The sequence below is a fragment of the Schistocerca cancellata genome, chromosome 7, assembly GCF_023864275.1.
Source record: "Schistocerca cancellata isolate TAMUIC-IGC-003103 chromosome 7, iqSchCanc2.1, whole genome shotgun sequence".
Lineage (NCBI taxonomy): Eukaryota > Metazoa > Arthropoda > Insecta > Orthoptera > Acrididae > Schistocerca > Schistocerca cancellata.
The window spans coordinates 433388869-433415894 of NC_064632.1; the positions used below are offsets into that span (position 1 = coordinate 433388869).

At 44.2% G+C, this 27026-nt stretch overlaps 1 protein-coding gene across 1 annotated transcript in view; it reads left to right on the forward strand.

The window, feature by feature from the left end:
* The first annotated feature begins 1779 nt into the window (after positions 1 to 1779).
* The window catches only part of LOC126092811 (formin-2-like), a 389713-nt gene continuing 364466 nt past the window's right edge, over positions 1780 to 27026 (forward strand). The window contains exon 1 of the mRNA XM_049908540.1: positions 1780 to 2749. Coding sequence (XP_049764497.1) covers positions 1780 to 2749 — 970 coding nt within the window. The remainder of the gene's footprint in view (positions 2750 to 27026) is intronic.

The following is a 27026-nucleotide window of genomic DNA, read 5'->3' on the forward strand; positions in this document are numbered from 1 at the left end:
GACAATTGGCTGGCTCTGAGCACTATGCGACTTAACTTCTGAGGTCATCAGACGCCTAGAACTTAGAACTAATTAAACCTAACTAACCTAAGGACATCACACACATCCATGCCCGAGGCAAGATTCGAACCTGGGACCGTAGTGGTCACGCGGTTCCAGACTGAAGCGCCTAGAACCGCACGGCCACAACGGTCGTGACAATTCTCGGCCGCACATTGCAGGGGCAATGAGGACGTTCCTGCAGCTTTTTCGACGGGAAGTGTTTGACCACCCACCATACAGCTCGGTTCTCTCTGATTTTCATCGCTTTGTTCACAGCTATAAGTATAACATTTTGACACAGGCAACTAGTTGCAGACCAGCGTAAAGAGCAGGAGGAACAAAGCAACGGATGTCTTCTACCGGGTGATCAAAAAGTCAGTATAAATTTGAAAACTTAATAAACCACGAAATAATGTAGATAGAGAGGTAAAAATTGACACACATGCTTGGAATGACATGGGGTTCTATTAGAACCAAAAAAACACCCCATATTGCTAGACGCGTGAAAGATCTCTTGCGCGCGTCGTTTGGTGATGATCGTGTGCTCAGTCGCCACTTTCGTCATGCTTCGCCTCCCAGGTCCCCAGACCTCAGTCCGTGCGATTATTGGCTTTGGGGTTACCTGAAGTCGCAAGTGTATCGTGATCGACCGACATCTCTAGGGATGCTGAAAGACAACGTCTGTCGCCAATGCCTCACCATAACTCCGGACATGCTTTACAGTGGTGTTCACAACATTATTCCTAGACTACAGCTATTGTTGAGCAATGATGGTGGACATATTGAGCATTTCCTGTAAAGAATATCATCTTTGCTTTGTCTTACTTTCTTTGTCCGCAGCTCGTGGTCGTGCGATAGCGTTCTCGCTTCCCGCGCCCGGGTTCGATTCCCGGCGGGGTCAGGGATTTTTCTCTGCCTCGTGATGACTGGGTGTTGTGTGCTGTCCTTAGGTTAGTTAGGTTTAAGTGGTTCTAAGTTCTAGGGGACTGATGACCATAGATGTTAAGTCCCATAGTGCTCAGAGCCATTTTTCTTACTTTGTTATGCTAATTATTGCTATTCTGATCATATGAAGCGCCATCTGTCGGACATTTTTTGAGCTTTATCTTTCTTGGGTTCTAATAAAACTCCATGTCATTCCAAGCATGTGTGTCAATTTGTAGCTCTCTATCTACATTATTCCGTGATTTATTCAGTTTTCAAATTTATACTGACTTTTTGATCGCCCAGTATGACGAGGGTATCGGAAAGTTGATACAACGCTACGACAAATGACTAAATAGGAGCGGTGATTATGTAAGGAACTAGCTGGAAGGTATAGCTAACGGCTGTCAGTAAAATATTTTTTGATTTTTACTGTGGTTTCCATTTCGCGACCGATCGGATCTTACTCTCCGAATAGCCCTCGTAGTATTGGTTTCAAAACTGTCAGTAGAACGAAGGTAACCAACTAAACTGTCAGGAAGTTCCGAATAAAAGTGTGTTGTAAGTTTTGTGGGAATCATCAAAATAGGGGCGTTGTAACAAGCTGCGTGTTGGCCAAGTCGGAGTACCGTCGCTTCGAACTGCAGCCGCGCCATCGACAAGCGACGTACTTGTGCTGCCTGTCAACGCGCAGTCGCCACGGCGTTGTTTGGTCGACACGAGCGTTTCGACCCCGAATTTTCTGTTGCAGTGGTGCCAACCTCGGGACCTGCAGCCACCTGAGGATCGGGGTGCCGGCGTATCGAACGGAGGATGGGGGATGCGGCGCCCGCGCAGCGCGCACGCGCGAGGCGGGCGGCCGTCGATACGGAGGCGGCGCGCGCCGTCGACGTCTGCGCCGTGGGCGCCCGGCGCCGGCGCAGCCACGGCGCGCTCTCCTCCTCCGCGCCACCCCGCCTGCCGCTGGCCAAGACGCGCTCGCTGGGCGCGCTGCACTCGCCCCCCGTTTGCGCTGGCAGCCCTGCCGACGTCGGGGGTGGAGGGGGGCGTGACTCAGTGCAGTGCACCGATAGCGAGCCGGCCGGCCGACCGGGGCCCAAGGCGTCCATATTCGACACAGTCAGGCAGCGCTTGCTCGACGCGGAGCTAGTGTGGCCGCCGCCGCGGGGTGTGTCCGACGATGACGCCGCCGCGGCGGTCAATACCGCGCTGCTGCAGAACGCGCAGAGAGATCTGATCATCGAGAACACTTTCCTCGCGCTACAGGGTAAGTACGGTGTCCGTTACTCGCGCAGGAGCGGCAGCCCTGCGGCGTCCGAGGGTGACAGCGGCGACGACGACGATGACAGCGACGAGTCGCTGAGCTCCGGATCGGACGAGGCTGACGGCGACTTCAGGTCGATCTTCCTGCGGCCGCTGTCCAGCCTATTTAGGCGCATTTACACCGGCCCTTCTTCCGCGATGGGCAACCTCCAGGCGTCCGAGGGCAAGAAGGGCGGCACGGGTGGCAAGAGCCCGGCCAAGAACAAGAAGGACAAGGGGCTGACCGGAGGGCGCAAATCTCCCGGCCAGGCCAAGTCGGCGAAAGCTGCAGCCGCCGCCGCCGCCGCAGCAGCCACTGCTCACCCCCAGCAGCAGCGCCGCCAGGCCGCGGACAGTGCAGCCGCGCCGCCGACAGATGGCTCCGCCGTCGCGCTCACCTGTTCCGAGCGCGTGGAGGACGCCGGCAGTCGCACGCCGCACGCGGTCGCAGGGGCTTCCGACGAGAAGTCAGACGCTGCAGGTACGTCAGCGAGTTACCGGCCAGCGCGTCTTGCCACAGCTCGATCGTCAGTAGTTGTTACTATTAGTAATGTCCGAGTCGTGAGATATAACCCCCTCAGTTTTCTAGAGAATGCTTGTGTGACAAAAGGACCTATTCCAGCGCTATTGTCAAAACTTGTTTGTGACCCTAATAATCGAAGACAGCTCAAGAAGAACAGTGGCTGGTTTCGGAACCGTTAACAGGATAGTACAGGTAAAGTTCTCATCTCATTTCTACCACCTTCAGTGAATATCCTATAATAGAATCATCAGTCATTTCTCTTATTCAGATCTGTATAGTGTAAACACAGTTTAAGTAATAATTGTTTGGAACGAAAATAAAGCCTGACATCTATTGTGACATGCGTCTTATGGTAAAAGCTCGCTTTTTATCCGTGTACATAATTACGGACATATATTTCTGCCCTGAGCCAACACTATCTTCTTTAACGCTCGTGTGTGTTTCGGAGACGTTTCACCATTACCGTTTGTTCGTTGTATTTTATTAATATTACATATTTGTTTTTGTTTTGCAAATACAGACATTATGTCTTTCAGTCTATAGCGTAGTTAGCAGAAACAGACATAATGTCTTATGGGATAACAGCAATCAGTGATCTTATAACGTTACTTATAATCCGTCTTGATTGCAAATTTTTTATTCATATGACCGGTTTCGGTTCATTCAGAACCATCTTCAGATCTGATATTTCGGTTACAGGAGTAACCCGTCCAAATCCAGCAACTTTCACATGCTGCGTTTGGCTCTCTGTCATTCACAGTGCAGCTGATATTTTGATCTAATTTGTCATTGTTGTTTCCACGTTTTAGTTGCTCCTATGCCAATTGTGCCTTCTAACACGCACTGTGTCAGTGTCTACAAGATATTCACCTGACAGTGATACAGAGCGTGTTAGAAAATGCAGTTTGCAATTTGCAGATAAACAGTGACAAACTAGAGCAAAAATCAGCTGTACTACAAACGACATACATATATTGATAGAATACGATGAATCCACTGAAAATGGTGAAACTCCACCAAAACCTACACAGACGTTTAAGAACAAATTATTTGTCCAATAAAAATTTTCAGAATAACATTGTTGTAATTTTCATCTTTTTCTTCGGAATGTCAGGTTCTGTAGGCCTCATTATGTGTTGTTATGCAGCCTGTCATCTGCCACGAAATCACTTATAGTGGATTCAAATGGTTCAAATGGCTCTAAGCACTGTGTGGCTTAACATCTGAGATCATCAGTCCCCTAGACTTAGAACTACTTAAACATAACTAACCTAAGGACTGCACACACATCCATGCCCGAGGCAGGATTCGAACCTGCGACCGTAGCAGTCACGCGGTTCCAGACTGAAGCGCCTAGAAAGGCTCGGTCACACCGGCCGGCACTTATCGTTGAGCCGGCCAGAGAGGCCGAGCAGTTCTAGGCGCCCAGTCTGGAACCGCGCGACCGCTACGGTCGCAGGTTCGAATCCTGCCTCGGGCATGGATGTGTGTGATGTCCTTAGGTTAGTTAGGTTTAAGTAGTTCTAAGTTCTAGGGGACTGATGACCTCAGAAGTTAAGTCCCATAGTGCTCAGAGCCACTTGAACCATTTGAACTTATCGTTGAACTGGATGGCGTGTTAACAAATCACATTTCTTATAAACGTAGTTCTGTTGCACATGTTATTTCACGGCCCTGTTTTGCCATTACTTGTGTTAGCGATATATTTCTGTTACCTGTCCTCACCTGCCACATCCATATGTTGTAGGAACAGACACAGGAAACCTGTAAACATTATTGATCAATCACACTTTCTTCTCAAAATGCTAAAATATTTTGTTGACGTCGACCTACGTAGGAAGAAACGATCATCATAATAAAGTAAGGGAAGTCAGAGCTCCCACGGAAAGATACATGTGTAGATTTTTTTCCGCGCGATGTTCGAGATTGGATAGATAGAGAATTATTGTGAAGGTGGTTCAATGAACCCTCTGCCAGGCACTTCAGTGTGATTTGCAGAGCATCCATGTAGATGCAGACCGTTTATTAGGGTTCCCTTCCTCAGTCTGTTTACCCTTACAGGATCGCTTTCTTGTCCGTCTGTCTGTCCGACTGTTAAGAAACCCCTCTTCTCCGGACGTGTTTGGCGTATCAAGTTGAAATTTATGTCACATACTAAGGCCTACGTTCCCTTGGCGGTGTAGAAAATTGAAGCTTCTAAGTCAATGCAGAACCCCTCTTCTCCGGACGTGTTAGGCGTATCAAGTTGAAATTTATGTCACATACTAAGGCCTACGCTCCCTTGGCGGTGTAGAAAATTGAAGCTTCTAAGTCAATGCAGCCAGAAGATAAAGCCATTTAGGTCACATGTTTTACGTTCGTAAACTCATTCATCAAAACCCGTGGGGTACTTCCCGTCGGCCTAGAATCCTGAAATTTTGCGACATCTTGATAGTATCAATGCCGACAGGCAAAAATGCTCGGGATTCTCGATTCCCGAAATGGGTGGACTGTCTACATACATAATTAAGTCTGTATGGACCTCTTAGTGCGCTGATCGTACTCGCACCTGGACATTTTTTTAAAATTTTTATTTGACCTCCTTAACATAGTGGTGTTGAGAATGAGATGTCGGCATTTATTTATAGTACCGAAAAATTTCTTTGAGATGTGGTGCTGTCGAAAACACGGTGTCATTTCTTGACGATCAAAGTCTGTGTCTAAACTCTAAATGCATCATATTGCTAAGCATCATTAAGTTAAACCAATACTATCTCAGGTCGCTTCTGGGAGCTGGCTCCTATGATCCGATGGCCAATGTGTTTATTTATCTGATTTTTGACAGCACCTCCAATCAAGCACACTTTAACCACAGCCACAGATGACTCAATCAGAAGATATCAAACGAAACGTGTACTATAATTATGAGAAAGAAGGCTTTCCACGCGATTTTCACTGACATCTTCAGCCGGAAATGACGTGTAAAGTGACCGAAACGTAATTTCAAGGCGATTGTGAAACTCAGCTGATGACCTGAGAATGATCAGCAAAATCTGACTGTCATCTGAAGATATAGCTGCTGTTCCGAAACTGATGGTGCGTCTGTTTTGAATAAACGGAGGAATTAACAGGAATTTGTTGCTGATTTACTCTTGGTGGGAAAAAAATCGCCGTTAGCAAAAAGACACTTCTGCATACTGCGAAGAGTGCCTTAATGTTCCAGTTAGTTAACAGCTGACCTTTAACTCGTAAGTAATTGCCAGTTAGTGATGCATGAGGAACAGGAAAACTGCTCTCCATCTTTCGAAACAGTATTTATTATCCGCCAGTTCTTATTTTTGGTGATTGCCTGTTTCGGTTTATTTAACAAGCCGTCTTCAAGAGCTCGTCAGACGTAGGCCTACTTAATAATTTTGTGTGTCATACCATACGATATATCGTTTGTAATTAGACCCTTTACAATATTTGTGGGAGATTACGTTAAATAAACAGGAATCGATAATCAGGAGAAATCTGCACTCATTCCAGTGGATAGAAATAATGATCACGCTGTTTTCCCAGACACAGTGATCCACCCTCACCTCACATTGAACCCAGGAAGTATCTTACTTCAATAGTATATTTATGTCAGGTGTGTAACCATTACCGGTTTAATGCCTATTCTTGGGTATCTTATATACGAGGGCTATACAGGAAGTAAAGTATGGTCGCGAAATGGAAGACACAATAAAGTTCAAAAATGTTTAGTTAGCAACAATTGGTTACACCTTCAAGCTACTTCTCTACATAGTCACCGCTCTCAGTTAGACATCTGTCGTAGCGTTGTACCAACTTTTCAATATCATCATCATCATCATCATCATCATCATCATAGAAGGCACCCATCTGTGCTCTCTGCCAAATTCTCTACTCCGATCTGCAGCTTTTTGTCTATGCCAAAATGTTGTCTTCATTATGGTGGATGACCAAATACCACCGAAAACGCTGCAAGAGCGTTTTCATTGCCCTTACAGTGTACGGCCGAGAATTATCATGAAGAAGGAAATGAGTGACAGTCACGTTGTGTGGGCTGCATGAAGTCAGGCGCAATCTGTCACAGGCATTCATATTTGGCGGGAGACATTACATTGTAGGCATCTTTACGTGGTCACTGTGTGCTCAGAACTGAAAAGAGCGACGTGACGCGATTTACGGTCGTACTACAGTCACTGCCCAACAGATCTATGGAAAACTACATCGGATTTTCATTGAAGTTTCCATTTCGCGATCGATTGGACCTTGTTTTCCGAATAGTCCTCGTATTTGTGTATGTGCTCAAAGCTAAATTTTTATTGTTCCATATTTTTCTAAGCTTTTGTATCTCTAAACTTTTTATCTCTGAGATTTTTTATCTCAGATAGTAAATTATGTATACGTATCAGGTTCGGCTGAAATTGCTCTAGCCCAGAGTTATGCTGGGAAATGCCTCCACATATATGCATATGTATACTGCATAACAGCATCGTGTTGAATTTTGAATTGCACATTGCGGATTTAGTTATCAAGTCTGATGACTATCTACATTTTTTTGACCAATGCCTTGTGATATACGACCACTTGGATGCGGATAATATCCCATAACCGGCTGTGAAGTTAAAAATTGTTTCACATAATATGTATATGTACTTGCGTCAGAATGTCTCCACTGGAGGCTTGACAATTCTGGAATGAGTAGCAGTCTGTTGATGGTAGTATGTTGTCATTTAGTAGTGAAGGGGCGCTGTAGTATTTCGCTTTCTACGAATCAAGCAATTTCTTACTTGGTTGAACGAGGCCCCTTCACCACCTGCACCTCTGGGTCCCCTAATCAATCACAAATAATTTAATTGCTAATGTGGTCGTGTTGCATGGGTTATTCATTTTAGCTGCTTGGCACTTTATAACGGCTGCAGAGCACTGCTGTGCGTTTCTAGGAATTGCGAGTTACCAGGTGCAACAGGTGGTCTGCAGTAGATTTAACAGAACAGTAAATCGAACCCCCGCCAAGTAGTGGCGATCAAAGACAGAGTAAAAAAGTAATGAAAATGCGGTATCTGGTGCCTTACACGTAGCCTATTCCTAGGTATCGTGTAGCCTAACTTCGCAGAAAGATAATTCATTCTCCGTGAGGGCATGTCTGCACCAATAAAACTTTCAAACTACTGTAGTTGGATTCCTTCTATGTAGCTGTTCAGCGTTTGCGCAGATGGTTATGGACCCCTATATTTGTCTGCGAAACACTTCAGGAGACTGGGAAAACGAAGTATTTGTCTATTTCTGGACAACAAAATTGCATCTTTACGATGTAGTCTTTGAGAGAATGAAACTGGTGCCAGTGTGGCCAGTGATACACGTAAACGATCAGAATTGGGCCAAACTTCCGTCACAAATCCCTGTTACGATCAACTGATCGCAAACGGCCTTTACACCTCGAAACTGAATGTGAGAGGTGTTTGATGCGCTTTTGAGGTGTTATTGCGCGTAGTTCATTGTCGTAGTATTGTGAAGGTACTGACCAGGGAATTCTTGTTGATCACTATCTGTATACCATTCTTGAATATCAGAGTACGTTCATTGCTGCCCTAGACATCGCTTTAGTCGCATGCGGCTGGAGTTGTGGACGAGTACAAAATAGAAATGTCTTTAGAGGGTTCAGATTAGGAAAGAATATGTGCAATACCTGATCAAAAGTGTCCGGAAATTAATATGGGGTGGCCACCCTTCGGCTTTATGACGAACTTAATTAAGTTTGGAGGAATGGCAGCTCAGTCTTCCACAAGAACCTAAACCAGAAAAGGTAGTGATGTTGGATCCTGGGTTCGGGAGCAACGTCGACGTTCTAACTCATCCCAGAGGTGCTCCATTGGTTTCAAGTCGGGACTCTGGGCAGACCAGTCCGTTTCAGGACTGTTATTGGTCCACAAATCATTGCCTCACAAATTCTGCTCTACGCCAGGGGGCACTGTAATGCTGATACAATCGTCGCCTGCGACCACATATCCTTCCGCATTTAGGGTTTTCTTAAGTGGAAGGAGAGGACCAAACCGCATCCACGAAAAACACTCCCAGACCGTAACAGCACCTCGACTGTACGCCAATGTTGGTATTACACGTAATGGCAAGTAAAGTTTCTAAGGCACTCGCCAAAACTAAACCCTTTCATCGGATTGCCCCAGGATACAGCGTGGGCCGTCACTCTAGATCACTGATTCCCAGTCATCCACTGCATTGACTGCAGAAAAGTGTGGCTTATCAGGAAATTTTTTGAACTCTCTACGCACAATCACTGTGCTAGTTCAGTGGTCCCTACATGGGCGCAATTACTCTCTGAGGAGTAAAATTTAATTTTATGAGGGGTAAAAACAAAACTATTCGACTATGTTTAAGGCACAAAATTATTTTAAAGATATCAGTACTGTTATCACTGAAATACTGATTACATAAGTAATAAACTACTACATTTTTCTCAAATACTAGCATTAACATGTGAGACAACGTTGTGGATGTTATACCTTGTGGAACGAATGTGTGAACAACACCTTCGTTACACAGCCCACCCACTACACACATACTTTATACTTGCCCCCTATAGCAGCAAAATTTAGACGTATATTCGCAGTTAAGAGTGGTGGAAATATTTATTGCATCACCAAGAATTACTTCGTCTTTTTGTGTTTTGCAGCAGTTTGCTTCAGGTTATACCAGTCCCATTGTTGCTAAACTTTGTTGACATATTCTTGCCTTAATAATCTGACTTCTTCACGCATGTTTTCGAACAATACACAACTCTTTGTTATTGTCGTTTGGCTTTACAATGAAACCAGTGTTTATATGGCCATTTTGAGTTGAGATTTTGCAGTGTGAAGGTGGGCAGGTCAGTTGAATTAACGCCAGAAAAGAAAGCTGCTATACTTGCTTATTCGTCTGTTGGTCTCAGCAGCAGAGAGATAGCCTCCAAGACAGGAATTAATCAGTCTATGATTTCGAGGTTACTGAAAAAATACAGGGAAGAAGCAAATGTTGATCGTGAGAAAGGAAGAGGTCGGGAAAGGGCGTCTACTGCGAAACAGGACAGGGTACTGAAAAGGCTTTCGCTCATCGATTGTCGCTTGTCATCAACTGAACTAAAGCGAGACTGGGAAGATGTGCGACATCTCAGTAAGCAGTAGAACTGTAAGAAATAGACTACTGGAGGCTGGACTCTCAGCCCGTCGTCCTAGAAGGAAGCCATTATTGACCAAGATAATGCGACAACAGCGACTAAAATGGGCAAAGGCACATGCGACATTAACACGAGAGATGTGCAACAAAGTAATCTTTTCAGTCGAGTCCAAATATAATCTGCATGGCTCGGATGGAAAAGTGTTCGTCCATCGAAGAAAAGGTGAAGAATTATTGCCATCATGCATAACACATACAGTTAAACACCCACAAGGACAGATGGTCTGGGGGTGCATTTCCAGTCACGGAGTAGGTCGTCTGGACTTCGTCAATGGTACTGTCAACGCAGATGCCTACATAAGCATCCTTGAAAGGAAGCTTATGCCAACCATTAGAGACCAATTTGGAGATGATCATATTTCAGGTAAAATCTTTCCTTCGACGAAATGGGGTTCGAGTATGAGAGTGGCCTGGAAACAGCTCTGATCTCAATCCTATTGAGAAATGTTGGAAGGTAATGGGAAATGGTATCACCAAAAAGAAGCCACAGTATAAACGGGAGCTGTTGGAGACCCTTGTGCGTGTGTGGTTTCATGAACTGAGTGAGGAGTACATTAAAAAGTTAATTCTTTCAATGCCTTCACAATGCCATACGGCGATTAATGCGCGTGATGGAGCAACAAAGTATTAAATGCAACAGTGTGTTCATATGAGGCAATACAAACGCTAAAATCCATCAGTGTTATGTTAAAACATTAATATGCAGTGTTTCTTTCATCATTAGTATTCATATTTCAGAATAGCTGACATATCCACATTTATTTTTATATAGAAAGTGTTACATTATAAGAAACAAACATTTTTATAGAACCAAAAATTAAGAAAAAAAATTGACAATTATTGTGTATATTCATTTCTAATAGAAGTTAAGAGAATTCAGACAAATTTAGCTCAGTTATTCAATGATTGTAACAAAAATTGTAAGAGGTGATGCAATAAATATTTCTACCACTGTATGTCATAAGAAACGAGTTCTTCGAATTCTGGGTAATTTCTGGAAAGGACCTTAAATTGATTCAGTATTCACAAAACAACAGATAAGCAAACTATTTGATAGCACAACTCAACAGAAACTATGTAATGGCTACTACTCTGCTGTAAGGCTTATACATTATTATTATTATTATTAGTAGTAGTAGTAGTAGTAGTAGTAGTAGTAGTAGTAAGTAGAAGCAGTAGTGTCATTATTAGTGGCAGTGGTCAGCCACAAAGAATTGGTAGCCTGAAGTCTTCAAATTTCTGCCAGTTCAGATGTAACAAGTCAAGCAGTCAAGTGACTTATAAGCAATAAGTGTAGTGCACGCATTTTAAATAAAAAAATAAGAGAAATCAGAGCTCGAACAGAAAGGTTTAGGTGTTCGTTTTTCCCGCGCGCTGTTCGGGAGTGGAAAGGTAGAGAGATAGTATGATTGTGGTTCGATGAACCCTCTGCCAAGCACATAAATGTGAATTGCAGAGTAATCATGTAGATGTAGATGTAAATGGGGGTGCCGGGTACGGGTGAAGCAAATATTGCATGAAAGAGGAGTGGTCCAAAAAATGCATGTTTTGTAACAATTGTCTATCCCCACTGTAGATATTTCTTTCCTGAGAATCAGTTGTAGATATCACATGCAATGTACTGAGGATTTCTTCACCGTTAAATAATAAAAAAAAGCTTGTTAGAAATGAACAGTGCCAGTTGTCTCACTGACTCATTACTTAATCGTTTAGGAAAACACTGATAATAACTACATATGATTTATCTTTTGCCATTTTAAAAATAAAAATGTTCAATGAAAATTCTTTCTCATTCTAAAGTTTAATTAGCCGTTAATGTCGATGATGGTAGTAGGACGAGTGGGGGTGCTATCTAATGTCTGATTGCACTCAGCGGTAATGGTTTTAGAAAAGTTGGGAACCACTGTGCTACTTGGACTGCGGTCAGTATTTGGGAACTCATGGATTCCTTTCACTGATTTCGTGCGATTTTTTTACGACCACCCTCCGCGATGATGGATGATTCCAGTCAATCAGTAGGCCTACATGAGGTAGCCTATCCTGGTCATGGTTTCTGTTGTGGGTTGGCAGGAGAGCCAACAACGGGTACTAGAGGAAGCCGAAAGGCACGCGTTTTAGCTCACGCAGGCTGGCGTGAGGTATGATTCAGTATCAATAGTAATTGGTAATGGCGCCTTGCTAGGTCGTAGCAAATGACGTAGCTGAAGGCTATGCTAACTATCGTCTAGGCAATTGAGAGCGTATTTTGTCAGTGAACCATCGCTAGCAAAGTCGGTTATACAACTGGGGCGAGTGCTAGGAAGTCTCTCTAGACCTGCCGTGTGGCGGCGCTCGGTCTGCAATCCTGATAGTGGCGACACGCGGGTCCGACGTATACTAACGGACCGCGGCCGATTTAAAGGCTACCACCTAGCAAGTGTGGTGTCTGGCGGTGACACCACAGTTTCGCTGTGGTTGTTTCTTCGCGTTTCCTCCTCATAATCACATCACCAACAGACGACTCAAACAGCTTTAGAAAGAGCTGAAATGTCCCTAACTAGCAGTGAGGTCTAACGCGCCTTGTCACGGTTCGCGCGGCTACCTCCGTTGGAGGTTCGAGTCCTCCATCGGGCATGGGAGTGTGTGTTGTCCTTAGCATAAGTTAGTTTAAGTTTGAGTAAGTAATGTGCAAGGCTAGGGACCGATGACCTCAGCTGTTTGGTCCCATAGAACTTACCATAAATTTCCAATTTTGTCCCTAACGGACTTGTTATTCAATTTACCCCCCATGACTAGCCCGCATTCGAAGTCATTGAGGTCTGCCGACAGATCCATTCTGCTGTTATTTAGCTTCTCTACTGACAGTAAATTTCATCTTCTTTTATACTGACGTGTCGACTTCGCGCGACGTCTTGTTATCAATTCCGCATTGCTTGGGGATGTGCGGATATTTTTGATCAGATAGTGTAAATAAACTGCACCGTTTGAAGCCTTGGTTACATTTCTATATACAGAGTGGGCCAAAAGCCACTACCCACCGTAACGTAGTTGAATATAAAACAAACAGTTGGAATTCTGAAATAAGTGAACACTTTCTTGAAGCTACAGCATTATTCATAATTTTCTTTCTCGAATTGTGTTCTGTCTTTGTTGATACATTTTCTCAGACGACCTGGGACGCTTAAGCATGCTTCACAGTTGCTCATTAGAATCATTGTCTTCAAAAGCGTTTCAAATAGCTTCGTTCAAGTCATCAACTGTTTATGGTTTTGTAACGTGCAGTTCATCTTTAACGTGACACCAAAAGAGGAAATCAGTTGGTATAATGTCAGCATATCGAGACACTGTAATGGTTTCAACAAGGTATTTTACAATTGTCTGTCATGACGGCGGGAGGAAAAAATGAAGGATTTGTTGAAGTCTGCTCGCCGCCGTTGTTTCACTTAGCAAATTACAGAACGTGACGGGAATAAAATTAAGGCTCCCAAATCTAAAACGCAGACAGTACTAATGAGGTATTCAGCACCACGCTGGTTCTACACATTTGTCGAGCAAATGTTGGAATCCTACGAATGGGAATGTATACAAGAAAGACGCAATGAATCTCCCAACGGATTACTGTCAGTTTCCTGGAAGAAGAAAGGTTTTTTATGTCTCTGTAACTGAGTTATTGCCGGCCGCGGTGGTCTCGCGGTTCTGGGCGCTCTGTCCGGAACCGTGCGACTGCTACGGTCGCAGGTTCGAATCCTGCCTCGGGCATGGATGTGTGTGATGTCCTTAGGTTAGTTAGGTTTAAGTAGTTCTAAGTTCTAGGGGACTGATGACCACAGTAGTTAAGTCCCATAGTGCTCAGAGCCATTTGAACCATTTTTGTTCAAAAAAAATGGTTCAAATGGCTCTGAGCACTATGGGACTCAACGGCTGAGGTCATTAGTCCCCTAGAACTTAGAACTAGTTAAACCTAACTAACCTAAGGACATCACAAACATCCATGCCCGAGTCAGGATTCGAACCTGCGACCGTAGCGGTCTTGCGGTTCCAGACTGCAGCGCCTTTAACCGCACGGCGAACCATTTTTGTTAAGTCCCATAGTGCTCAGAACCATTTGAACCATTTTTGAACTGAGTTATTGACAAATATTACTAACAGAAATCAGGCATCAAATCTGGAAGTCTGTGGTAAGGTTTTACGGGACCAAACTACTGAAGTCATCGGTCCGTAAGCTTACGCACTACTTAATCTAACTTAAACTAACTTACGTTAAGGACAACACACACGCCCATGCCCGAGGGAAGAGTCGACCTTCGACGGAGGGAGCCCCGCGGACCGTGACCAAGACGCCTCAGACCACGGGGCTCCCCCACGCGGCGTCAGGCGGACTCACACCACTTATTTGGCTGAGAGGTACTTCATAATTGTTTGCGCAGTAGTGGACTGAAGGACGCCTGCATGCGTCTGTTATCTCTGTCACGTTCATATGGACACAGAACTCTAATGAGATTAGCATTTGAAATCCTGAAGAAGGTACACGACAAACTGGGTAGAGGAACTCCGATTTTCCGACTTTCGGACTATCCGTGCGTAATACGATGATTTTGGAAAAAAAGTCTAGAATGAAGCCTATAGAATTCTATTATAAATAGAACGAATATTTTCACTGAGAAAACAAATTTGTGGTTGTGAAGGTGTGACCGATTAAATAGCGCTGTCTATGAAACAGGACTTGAGCAGCTAAGTGACGCGTATGCAGTAAACAAAGTGTGTTCCATAGAAGAAGATAGCGAACACGTGGTAATCGAGGAACCCGTTACCACGCACATCGACGCACTGAAATGCGTTGATCTACACTACTGGCCATTAAAATTGCTACACCAAGCAGAAATGCAAATGATAAACGGGTATTCATTGGACAAATCTATTATGCTAGAACTGACATGTGATTACATTTTCACGCAATTTGGGTGCATAAATCCTGAGAAATCAGTACCCACAACAACCACCTCTGGCCGTAATAACAGCCTTGATACGCCTGGGCATTGAGTCAGAGCTTGGATGGCGTGTACAGGTACAGCTGCCCATGCAGCTTCAACACGATACCACAGATCAACAAGAGTAGTGACTAGCGCATTGTGACGAGCCAGTTGCTCGGCCACCATTGACCAGACGTTTTCAATTGGTGAGAAATCTGGAGAATGTGCTGGCCAGGGCAGCAGTCGCACATTTTCTGTATCCAGAGAGGCCCGTACAGGACCTGCAACATAGGGTCGTGCATTATCCTGCTGAAATGTAGGGTTTCGTAAGGATCGAATGAAGGGTAGAGCCACGGGTCGTAACACATCTGAAATGTAACGTCCACTGTTCAAATGCCGTCAAAGACCGAGACGTGTAACCAATGGCACCCCATACAATCACGCCGGTTGATACACCAGTATGGTGATGACGAATACACGCTTCCAATGTGCGTTCACCGCGATGTCGCCAAACACGGATGCGACCATCATGATGCTGTAAACAGAACCTGGATTCGTCCGAAAAATTGACGTTTTGCCATTCGTGCACCCAGGTTCGTCGTTGAGTAAACCATCGCAGACGCTCCTGTCTGTGATGCAGCGTCAAGGGTAACCGCAGCCACGGTCTCCGAGCTGATAGTCCATGCTGTCGCAAACGTCGTCGAACTGTTCGCGCAGATGGTTGTCGTCTTGCAAACCTCCCCATGTGTTGAGTCATGGATCGAACCGTGGCTGCACGATTCGTTACAGCCATGCGGATAAGATGCCTGTCATCTCGACTGCTAGTGATACGAGGCCGTTTGGATGCAGCACGGCGTTCCGTATTACCCTCCGGAACCCACCGATTCCATATTCTGCTAACAGTTATTGGATCTCGACCAACGCGAGCAGCAATGTCGCGATACGATAAACCGCAATCGCGATAGGCTACAATCCGACCTCTATCAAAGTCTGAAACGTGATGGTACGCATTTCTCCTCCTTACACGAGGCATCACAACAACGTTTCACCAGGTAACACCGGTCAACTGCTGTTTCTGTCTGAGAAATCGGTTCGAAACTTTCCTCATGTCAGCACCTTGTAGGTGTTGCCACCGGCGCCAACCTTGTGTGAATGCTCTGAAAAGCTAATCGTTTGCATATCACAGCATCTTCTTCCTGTCGGTTAAATTTCGCGTCTGTAGCACTTCATTTCGTGGTGTATCAGTTTTAATGGCCAGTAGTGTATTATTATTGTACGCAGATTGTTCAGATTGTACCGATATTTGGACTCGCCGGAAAATAAGAAACATCGCCAAGAAAAAAGTGAACACACAAACTGAAAGCAAGTGAAACACACAGTCTGTTTTCGGTGCAATTTTGTAAGTAAGTTGTCAGTTTCTCACGAGTAATGCGTAGGTAACGATGTGGGCTGCAAAATGTGATAAGTAGAGTTTTTTCTTTTTTTAAATATAGCAACGTATAAGCACGGGTAATCGGTTGTTTGTTGTCTTTCCCGACGGACTTTGAAATAATTTAGGCTGTAGTCCTTAGTAAGCATGTTAGAGGAGCGGAATGGAATGATAACACGCACTGGAAACCAAGTAAAGGCAACCACGTAGTGGCCAGTACGCTTTATCACCATAACACGCTGCGTTGAGAAAGCGAAGCGATTAAAAGCCCAAAACAACAGATAACCATAACGCTACAGGCTCTTCCTTATAAATCCATCTTTCCCGTTTGTTGCTACTAATGTGACATGCGTGACTACTGTCAGGATATCTACAGTCTTAACATGTGAAAGCAACTGGGCCGCGACCTTTCGACATTTACAAGATAAGATAAAAGCTTAACGTATTAGGATAGCACACATTAGGAAATGCTGGTTTGTTGAAACTTGTGCAATTTGCAACAGAATTTCAAAGGAACATCGAAGCATGCGATTTCCGAGCACGGGGGTTTTCCGTCAGAAGAAACGTTTTACCCAGCGGAGCGACAGATGGCGAGGAGGCGCCGTATGTCATCACCACATTTCGCAGAGTACTGTTTATTTGTGTCAGCCTTCATTCTACACTAGAAACCGCTCTTTATATTCCAGGGACAAGGTCTTTCCTCTTTGCCTTTTCTTCAGACTTGTTTACAAAGACCCACCGCAGTCTCGGAAAACATTTCCTAATCCTTACATTTATATCAGATATTACCATACTTCTCGTTTTCAGGTTTCTGAAAGTCGGCTTCTTGTATCTTCTTCTATCATTGTCAACTATTTTGTTGCCTTGACAGCAAAACTCATCAATTACTTCAATTGTTCCATTTCCTTATCTAATTCCTTCGCAATCTTTATTTACTTCTATCGTTCAGCATTTTCCTCGAGCGAACTGCCAGGTTTTCAGCTTCCTCCCACACTGAAGATCTCTTGCAAAAGTTCATTTCCAGATGTTGCGATGTCTTCCTCTTCTCCTGTATCGATATCTTGGTTTCTCTCTAATTTTATCTTTATGGTCTTCGCGAGGTATACACAGATGAGCTGAAACGTTGTGACTATCTGTTTAATAGCGTGTTGTTCCCCTTTTCAAACACAGAACAACAGAGATTCTGCTTGGCATGAATTCTACAAATCCTTGACAGCATTCCAGAAGGATGGGCCTCCAGATGTCTATTCTCAGGTCAAGCAATACACGCAAATTACGGTATGATGGTCTAGGGGCACGCAGCTGGCGCTCGATATGTTTTCCCTTTGGTACAGATGAGAACATTTGCTGGCCAAGACATTGCTGTGAGTTCACTATAATTCCCCTCAAACAATTGTGGCACGATTCTGACCCTGAAATACTCCGGCCGGTGTGGCCGTGCGGTTCTAGGCGCTTCAGTCTGGAATCGCGTGACCGCTACGGTCGCAGGTTCGAATCCTGCCTCGGGCATGGATGTGTGTGATGTCCTTAGGTTAGTTAGGTTTAATTAGTTCTAAGTTCTAGGCGACTGATGACCTCAGAAGTTAAGTCGCATAATGCTCAGAGCCATTTGAACCATTTGAACCTGGAATACGGACAGTTATCCCGCTGCAAGATATCATCACCGTAGGGGGAGACTTCAAGCATGAAGCGATGTTCACGTAGTTTATTGTTGTCATAATGCCTTCGATTACCACCGCAGATCCCATGGAAGCGCAACTCAGTGTACCCCATAGCATAATTTTGCCCTCACCGGCCTGCATCTGTGGCGCGGCGCATGTTCCGTGCAGCCATTCGCCTGGATGTCGGCTTGTAAGGACCCAGCCATCGTTAACAAGAACTGCTATTCATTCGACATGCGAAACGTTTCTTTTGACCCACAGTGAAAACTCAGTTATGCTGTGCCCACTACAACCATAACTGACAATGTCTTTTGGGTCAACACAGGTCGTGTGATGTGGAGCTCCATGTTCAACATTGGGCTTTGAACAGTATGCTGCGAAACAATTGTGCCTGCACTAGCACTGTACTCTGACTTATATCTGCCACTATCCTGAATAACACAGTAGGGGTCCCCCGACCTCTACGTTTTGTGATGAGCTGTGTCGTCCAATACCATACGGCATACTCGTTATTTCAATATCCTTCAGCCGCTTTCCTTAGGTGCCCACGAAAGTAGTACGCCAACAGGTGACCAGCTCCACCGTTTCAGAGATTCTCGTTTCCAGCCGCAGCGCCACAACAATGTGGCCTTTGTCAAGACCGTTTCTATCAGTGGATTTCACCATTTGTGGCCCGTATCTTCGCTGTAATGACTGCCTATTCGTTGCTCTTCCACTAAGTTATTTCCTTACTGCATCACGCGCCCGCGGAACCACCAGGAGGTTTTCATCCCCACGGCGGGCAGTGGTCATAATGTTTTGGCTCATGAGTGTACCTCGGATGAAGCAATATATTGGTTGTCTCTTCTCGGGATTTTAATAGTAGACCTTACCGTGACGCAGACTGCATCTCTTACAGCGTCTGCCACTGCAGTTGATAGCATCTCCACGACGCTTTCGCGCTTACTAAATAAAACTGTAACGAATCGTGCTGCTCTTTTTGGTCTTCTCTGTTCCCTCTATCAGTCCTGTCTGGTTCGGTTCCCGTATTCATGAGCAATATTCAAGTATTGATCGAACGAGTGTTTGGTAAGCTACCTGCTTTGAGGATGGACTGTATTCTCTGACGATTCTTCCGATGAAAATCTGGTATTTGCCTCAACCGTTTAATTTTATGTGGTTGTTCCACTTCAGATCGCTCAGTACACAGTCTCCTAGATATTTTATGGAAGTAACAATTTGCAGTGATAGTTTTCAGTCGTGTAGTCATACAATAAAGGGTCTCTCTCCCTATGTATACACAATTCGTTACATTCGCTTATGTTGAGGGCCAATTGCCATTCCCTGCACCAGGCTTCAATCCTCTGCAAATCCTCCTACATTTCTCTCCAATCCTCCTGCGTTGCGACTCCTCTCCATACAACAGCGTCATCCGCGAAAACCCTCTTGAAACTACCGACGTTATCCAATAGGTCACTTCTATACAGGGTGTTGCAACATGAATATTCGGGTTTTAAGGCTTTGTAGCATTTATTACGTTCAAATTACAGTTATATATGATAAATCAAATGAAAAAGCATGTTAGTTTTCCATGCGAGTACCATTTGTCACAGAGTCGGACACGGAGTCACAGACACGGAGTCGACAGGAGAGTTCTGCCCAAACTTTGTCCAGTGCATCTGGAGTAATTGTTGTAACAACTGCTTCAGTACTCGCATGGCGTCATATCAGGTGACTGTGGAGGCCCTGCGAAACAAGCTCTGCCATCTGCCCCCTTGTGGCCAATCCAGCGCTCGGGTACAAGTCGTTTAACCAATCGCATACTGAGTTATACCAATGAAGCACCATCTTGCTGCCAAATAAAGTTCTGTGGTTCAGCTCGTTTCAGTTGAGGAAAGAACAACAGTTCTAACGCATCAAGATAAGAAATACCAAGTACAGTTACTTCTCCGAAAAAGAAAGGCCCATGAACTTTACGCCGGGATATGACACAAAAAATATTAAATTTATTGGAGTCTCGTTGCAACTGTACCATCTCGTGGGGATTTATTGAACCCCAGATGCGCACATTATGTGTGTTCACATTCCCACTTCGGTGAAATGTCGATTCAGCGCTGAAGATGACAGGACCCAGATAATCTTCGTCATGCAGAAATATTTCGTTTGCAAAGCTGGAACGTAAACCGTAGTCTGTAGGCTTTAGAGATCGTGACATCTGCAAAACATGACGATGTAGCTGTAAGCCTCTTCGTAAATCCCACAGAGACGTCAAGGATGACTAATCTTCCGAACTTAATTCTTGGGTCTACGCGTGAAAGACTATCACTCGTTCACAACGTTCTTCAGTCACTCTTGGTCGTACCACACTCTTCCCTTTGCGTACAGATATACAAACAAAACTGTTTGACCATACAGCGTAAGCTTTCACGGCTGATACTGACATCGGTTGAAACTTCCGGGCAAATAGACCCTGGTCGATAAATAATTCTCCTAATGTTTCCTTTCCGACTGTGGGAGACATCTTCAGAGGTAAAATCGCAAACAGCAACCAGAACTCGAGTGGGCGCCGAATATATGGGCAGTGTAGAGAGCGCCACAGTCCATTACTTGAAGCCAGCTAAGAGATTACCTCTGGTAATGCCAACATTCTCGGTTGAAAAAAATCGATCGTCATTCTTATATTGCAATACTGACATTCAAATTTTATTTCATTTAACGCGTTTCTTTTCTGTTGATATTATTACGCCGCCTGTAAATATCAATAGCCTCTCTATACATAAGCGCACGATAATGCAATGTTCAAATGGTTCAAATGGCTCTGAGCACTATGGGACTTAACATCTATGGTCTTCAGTCCCCTAGAACTTAGAACTACTTAAACCTAACTAACCTAAGGACATCACACAACACCCAGCCATCACAAGGCAGAGAAAATGCCTGACCCCGCCGGGAATCGAACCCGGGAACCCGGGCGTGGGAAGCGAGAACGCTACCGCACGACCACGAGATGCGGGCAATGCAATGTTTTCCATATGACATTCGTCTCAGTGAATTTTATTTTATGAGCACCCACTTTGTAAAGATGGCCTGCTATGGCCAATTTATCCGTATACCCCCCAGCGGCAATGCCTCTTGCGTTCAACCAGACGGGTGTTAACACGTCTTTTTGTGGTACCAGTATAAACCAGTTCACAACTACAAGGAATTTTATATACAGCTGGTACAGGAGGCAATTTTCCTGAGCCACCTTTAAAAGTACCCACGGAGAAAATCATTGCAAATACTGACACAGGGATCCGTTAGCTTCCACAGCAATCGGCTGACGTAATTAGTATAGAAACATCTAGAATTTTACGTACATGTAAGTAACCTGACAGTAATCTGTCGCAGGCACAAAGGAAGGCGCTGAGGGATATTAGTGCATACAAAAACATTATCGTTCTTACCGCAGACAAGGGTTATACCACGGTCCTGATGAGATGTAAGGACTATCATGGAAAAAATCACTAGTATTTTGGATCCCCCTTCATGAGGATCCGACTACAAAGTTTTTAAAAATCACCTGTCGATTGGTGAAAGCGTCTTCACTCTGCTCTGACGATAACTAGCTGCCCTGAAAAACGGAAACGTACCGAAACGTACCCGCCTAGGCTCTATGGAATACCCAAGGTGCACAAACCACAGATTCCTTTGAGACCTATTACGAGTACTATGATAGCTCCCCCCTCCCCAAACATACATCCTTTCATTGACAAATTAAAAGAAATACACTTGGGCCAAGGTGATATCCTTGTTAGTTTTGATGTTGTGTCGGTATTTATCTTGATTCCAGTGCACGAAGCTATCTCATGTAGAGTGGATAGTTTTCCAGCAGATATTGTGGAGTTATTCAGACACTGCCTCACCACGACCTATTTTCAGTGCAGTAATGATTTTTATGAACAGATTGACGGGATGGCTATGGGCAGTCCTCTTAAGTCTGGCTGTGGCCAATTTGTTTATGGAGACCTCTGAACAACGGAAGTCGCAGACTTCCAGTAAAAAGACCAGCCAGTTGGTACCGCTATGTCGATTATACTTCCGTAGTATGGACTCGCGGTATAGAGGAACTGGATGCCTTCCCGATACACCTGAACAGTGTCAGTCCGAAAATACAATTTGTTTTGGAGACGGAGAATAATGGCCAGCTGAATTTCTCGGATGTGACTGTTATCAAGCGAGGGAAAGATACCTAGCGCCATAGGGAATATGGAAAAGTCACCTGCGTAGAGATTCTAACCACCACACCAGACAAGAAAGGGTAGTGACTAATACCTTGGTAGACAGGGCGCACAAAATATGTGAACCGACTTATTTAAAAGATGAGTTTGAAGTCGATTTTCAAGGAGAGTGGCTGTTCTAACAAGGAGATAAATCGACCTAGGGAGAGAATCAGGATCAATGAGGAACGACGGCCACTCAAAGGGAAAGTTTTCCTTCCGTTCATCAGTACAATTACAGATCGCATTGGGAAAATGTTGAGCAAGTATGGTGTGGAAACCACTTTCGGATCCACCAGAAAGATACAGCCGGCAAAAGATATACGACATCCTTTGGCTACACTAGGTATATATAAAATCCCTTGTAGTTGTGGACTGATTTATATTGGTACCACAAAAAGAAGTGTTAACACCCGTCTGGCCGAACACAAGGCGAATTGCCGCTTGGGACATACGGATAAATCGGCCGTAGCAGAACATCTTTACCAAGACAGTGATCGTGAAATAAAATTCACTGAGGCGAATGTCATATGTAAAACATCGCATTATCACATTCGTTATGTATAGAGGCCATTGAGATTTATGAATACCATAATTATTTAAAAAAAAAGAATAAATGTTATATTATATAAAATTTGGATATCAACATTGCGACATAAGAATGTCGATCGATTACTTTCAATCGAGAATGTTGGCATTACCAGAGATAATCTCATAGCCGACATCACGTGATAGACTGTGTTGCTCTCTATATTGCCCATATATTCGCTCTCCCTTGAGTTCTGGTTGCGGTTCGCGACTTCCCATCCGAAAATATCTATCGAAGATTTCTTCCGCAGTCGGAGAGGAAAAATGGTTCAAATGGCTCTGAGCACTATGGGACGTAACATCTGAGGTCATCAGTCCCCTAGAACTTAGAACTACTTAAACCTAACTAACCTAAGGTCATCACACACATCGATGCCCGAGGCAGGATTCGAACCTGCGACCGCAGCAGTCACGCTGTTCCGGACTGAAGCGCCTAGAACCGCTCGGCCACCGCGGCCGGCAGTCGGAGAGGAAACGTCTGGGGGAAGACTTACACATAACCACGGCCTACTAGTCCGGAAGTTTTAAGTAATGAAAACTGTTTGAGTTGCTCTTTCATTTGATGTATTATTATAATTTTAAGTTGAATATAATTAGTAATACAAATCCATAAAACCCATATATTCATTTTGTAACGTCCTTCATTTTTTCATGATTTGGGTTTTCTTCCATCTTTGAAGGATAGAATGTGCCCCATAGGCCTTAGTCTTGTTTAAACAACGATTTCGTGTAGGCTGCGTAGACCACTTCTTTCTCAGAACTTCAATCTGAAACGTGATCGTGGTAGCTGATATTCAAAATTCGCTTCAAACAGCATCGTTCATGAAAAACATTGAGCTTTTGTGCCGATTTTCCTGACATTTTCCAGATCTCACACGCATGCACGGCCGTCGGTAGAATGACAGGGGAGTGCAACCGAATCTTTGTGGACATACTTATACAGTCTAAGTACCATGTGAATGACATTCGTTGGAAGGCTGCAGAAGCTTTCCCAGTGGTGCTGGTGATGTCTGCATCTGCGTCCCCATTATTGGTTGCTTGACTCAGTGGAGGGGACCAAACAGCGAGGTCATGGGTCCAATGGGATTAGGGAAGGATGGAGAAGAAACCATCACGGCATTTGCCTGAAGTGATTTAGGGAAATCAAGGAAAACCTAAATCAGGATGGCCGGACGCGGGTTTAAACCGTCGTCCTCCCGAATCCGAGTCCAGTGTGTTTACCACTGCGCCGGGGCAGTCGGTTTCCCGTTATGATAGATAAGGCTGCCGAGATGTGGAAATTCGTCAACTTCTTGTAGAACCTTCTGTTGCATTATAATGTGAGTAGATAGATTCCACTTTTTATGGACATTGTTTCTGTTGTATCGCTACTATTTTTAGTCATACAGAACGAGCCATTCCATCCGGGTTGGCAGGTCATCAGCTGCAAACTTCGTTCGGTTTCTGCCAGAAGAACGATGTCATCAGTAAAATCGGATCCGCAAGCCTTAATTCTGCTGCAGTGCCCATGTTTTCCTTTGTTATACTAACCTTATAGCTTCTTTTCAAAACACTAATCATTTTGTTCCACTGCTCTTGAAAGCCAGGCTGGATTAAAAGATCATCGACAAACCCCTTTCGTTTCTTCTCTGTGACCTTTAATTCCGTTTCCATATTTCTAGATCCTTTTACTGCTTACAATCTTTATAAGTTGAATAACATGGTGGTACAAAACACCCCGGTTTCACTCCTATTACTACCTCAGATTCAAGTTCTTCGACTTAAAGAACTGTAGCGTGGTTTTTGCACAAGTTGTGAATAACCTTTCACTCTGTGATAACTTCAGGATTTGAGAAAATGTGTTCCACTCAACAGTGTCAATTTTTTTTCTCAATATACAAATTAGGTTCTTCATTCTATCTTAGTAGGTAGATCTTAGGTCCAAGCTGATACGAATGCCACACACTTGTTCAGTAATTCAGTATAGGTCGTACAAACATTTTGTAAGTAACTTCTTTTGTATACAACTAACAGTTCCCCATTGCCTTACCGATCAAGTCATTTGCTATTCCTCCAGATGAGCATACAGGATAGTTCTACTTCGTATCTCTATATTCCTGCTATCAGATACGTGTGCGGTATGACGGACTTAAGCTCTGACTCATTAGCCGAACAGTCAACAGATGTGTCACACTAGTAAATAATTACCCTGCTGGCTTAGGGGACACCAGTATTCACTACCCACCCTCGTAACTACAACTGCTAACGCACGCCTCTGCGGTAGTGCACGATTCGGAGGTGGCTTGTTGTAATCCTGAAGGTCGAAGGAATTTTCACCGCGTCTTTGGCCGACGAGGGGAGTCGAGTTGGCGGCGTGGTATTCTTGATCATTAGTCTTTTGCGCCAGTGTCCTGGGTTACATTCCAAACATTTCTTCAGTACCTCGTGTTGTGAGGGCAGGTGAATCTGTTGTTGATTCGTTAGTTGGATGCTGCGTTTATACTCCAGTTAAATTGTGTTTTTACCAGGGAAGTTGTGGGGAAGAAATTAGTTGTGATTTCTTCCATTCTATATGTTTTTTTGTGGGTGCTGAATCGCAAACGGTTTGCAAACAAAATTTAGTGACGTAACATTGCAAAACCGCAGAAAAGTAAAATATCGCAGTTTTCGGCGGATTTTTTCTGATAATTCGTAAACTAATAACTTTTCATAAATAACCTGGCCATTCGAAACGAAAGTACATAATTTCCCGCAAATTTTACTATTGAGGTTACTTTTCTCCTACGAATCTTTCAGGCTCAAGGGCTAGTTGAAAATCGGCGTATTTCGGCACTTTTTTCACCACAAAACTCTAATTTTTAAAGGCTGTCAGTGAATTCCTCCCTGTTCTCAGCACATTCTTTGTTTAGATCGTACATATAAGGTAAAGCTGGTTATTTCAAAAATTACATAGCGTTGAAATTATTTACTGAAGTCTGGAATTGCGTAATTTCATTTACAAAAAAGAAATCTGAACGAAAAATCGTGAAAAATTATTACTTATTATTATATTACATATTATGTATATTACATTGTATGTGCCGTTTTCGTTTAGAGGGTAGAGGGTCATGCCCGAGGTTCTTCGAAAGTGATGGGTCTTGAGACACAGGCTTGTTCGTCTGGAAAATAAGAGGCGGCGAGAAAACAACTTTTTATCATATTTGTGTGTGTGTGTGTGTGTGTGTGTGTGTATGTATCTCAATTATAAGTGGAATGATGTCTACCTTACCGTTCCTTTCATTAAATTTAATAGAGGGTGGTCTGGGTGTTGTGCTCACCATCATCTCATTGTCACCGACTCGCAAGTTGCCCAATGTGGCGTCACTGAAAAAAGACTTGCAACCCGGCGGCCGTACTTCGACGGATGGGGCCTCATCAATGCCACACGATCATTTCATGTCACTTCATCTGTCACAGTGATCATAGAAATACGATGAGGGGCCGTACGGAGGCGTAAAAATTTTTTTCTTCACTTCATACACTAATGGAACACGAAGGGTGTTGGTGTGAAATTCCCTGCTTCATGCAATGTAAAAGTGCTGGTGGAATATGTAGCGCAGCGGTAAAGTAGTAAGAGTCACTGGACGTGGCTAGTGCGAGTAGCAGAAACGATAAAAACATCGGTCAATATTGATTCACAGCCAACTTAGGTCGTTCATTGTAATTCGAACCCTAATGTAAACAAACGCCCGCTCCGCACGCTCAGCGATCGGTCGTCGGGAGTAGTGCATCAGATGATGTGATTACACTTAAAATAGGCCCTACTTCTGCGTCAGTTACTTTGGTTTCACTCTGACGTGAGTGACACAAGAGAGCACATGAGAAATGTTTAATGCATGCAGTTTTTTTTTTTCGAATCTCATAGGACATTCATTTTCTCCGGCCCTCCGCCGGCCGATATGACCGAGCGGTTCTAGGCGCTACAGTCCGGAACCGCGCTGCTGCTACGGTCGCAGGTTCGAATCCTGCCTCGGGCACGGATGTGTGTGATGTCCTTAGGTTTAAGTAGTTCTAAGTCTAGGGGACTGATGACCTCAGATGTTAAGTCCCATAGTGCTCAGAGCCATCTGAGCCATTTTTTATTTCCGGCCCGCCAGTCGTGGAAGAAGAGGACGAGGATGAGATTAGTGTTTA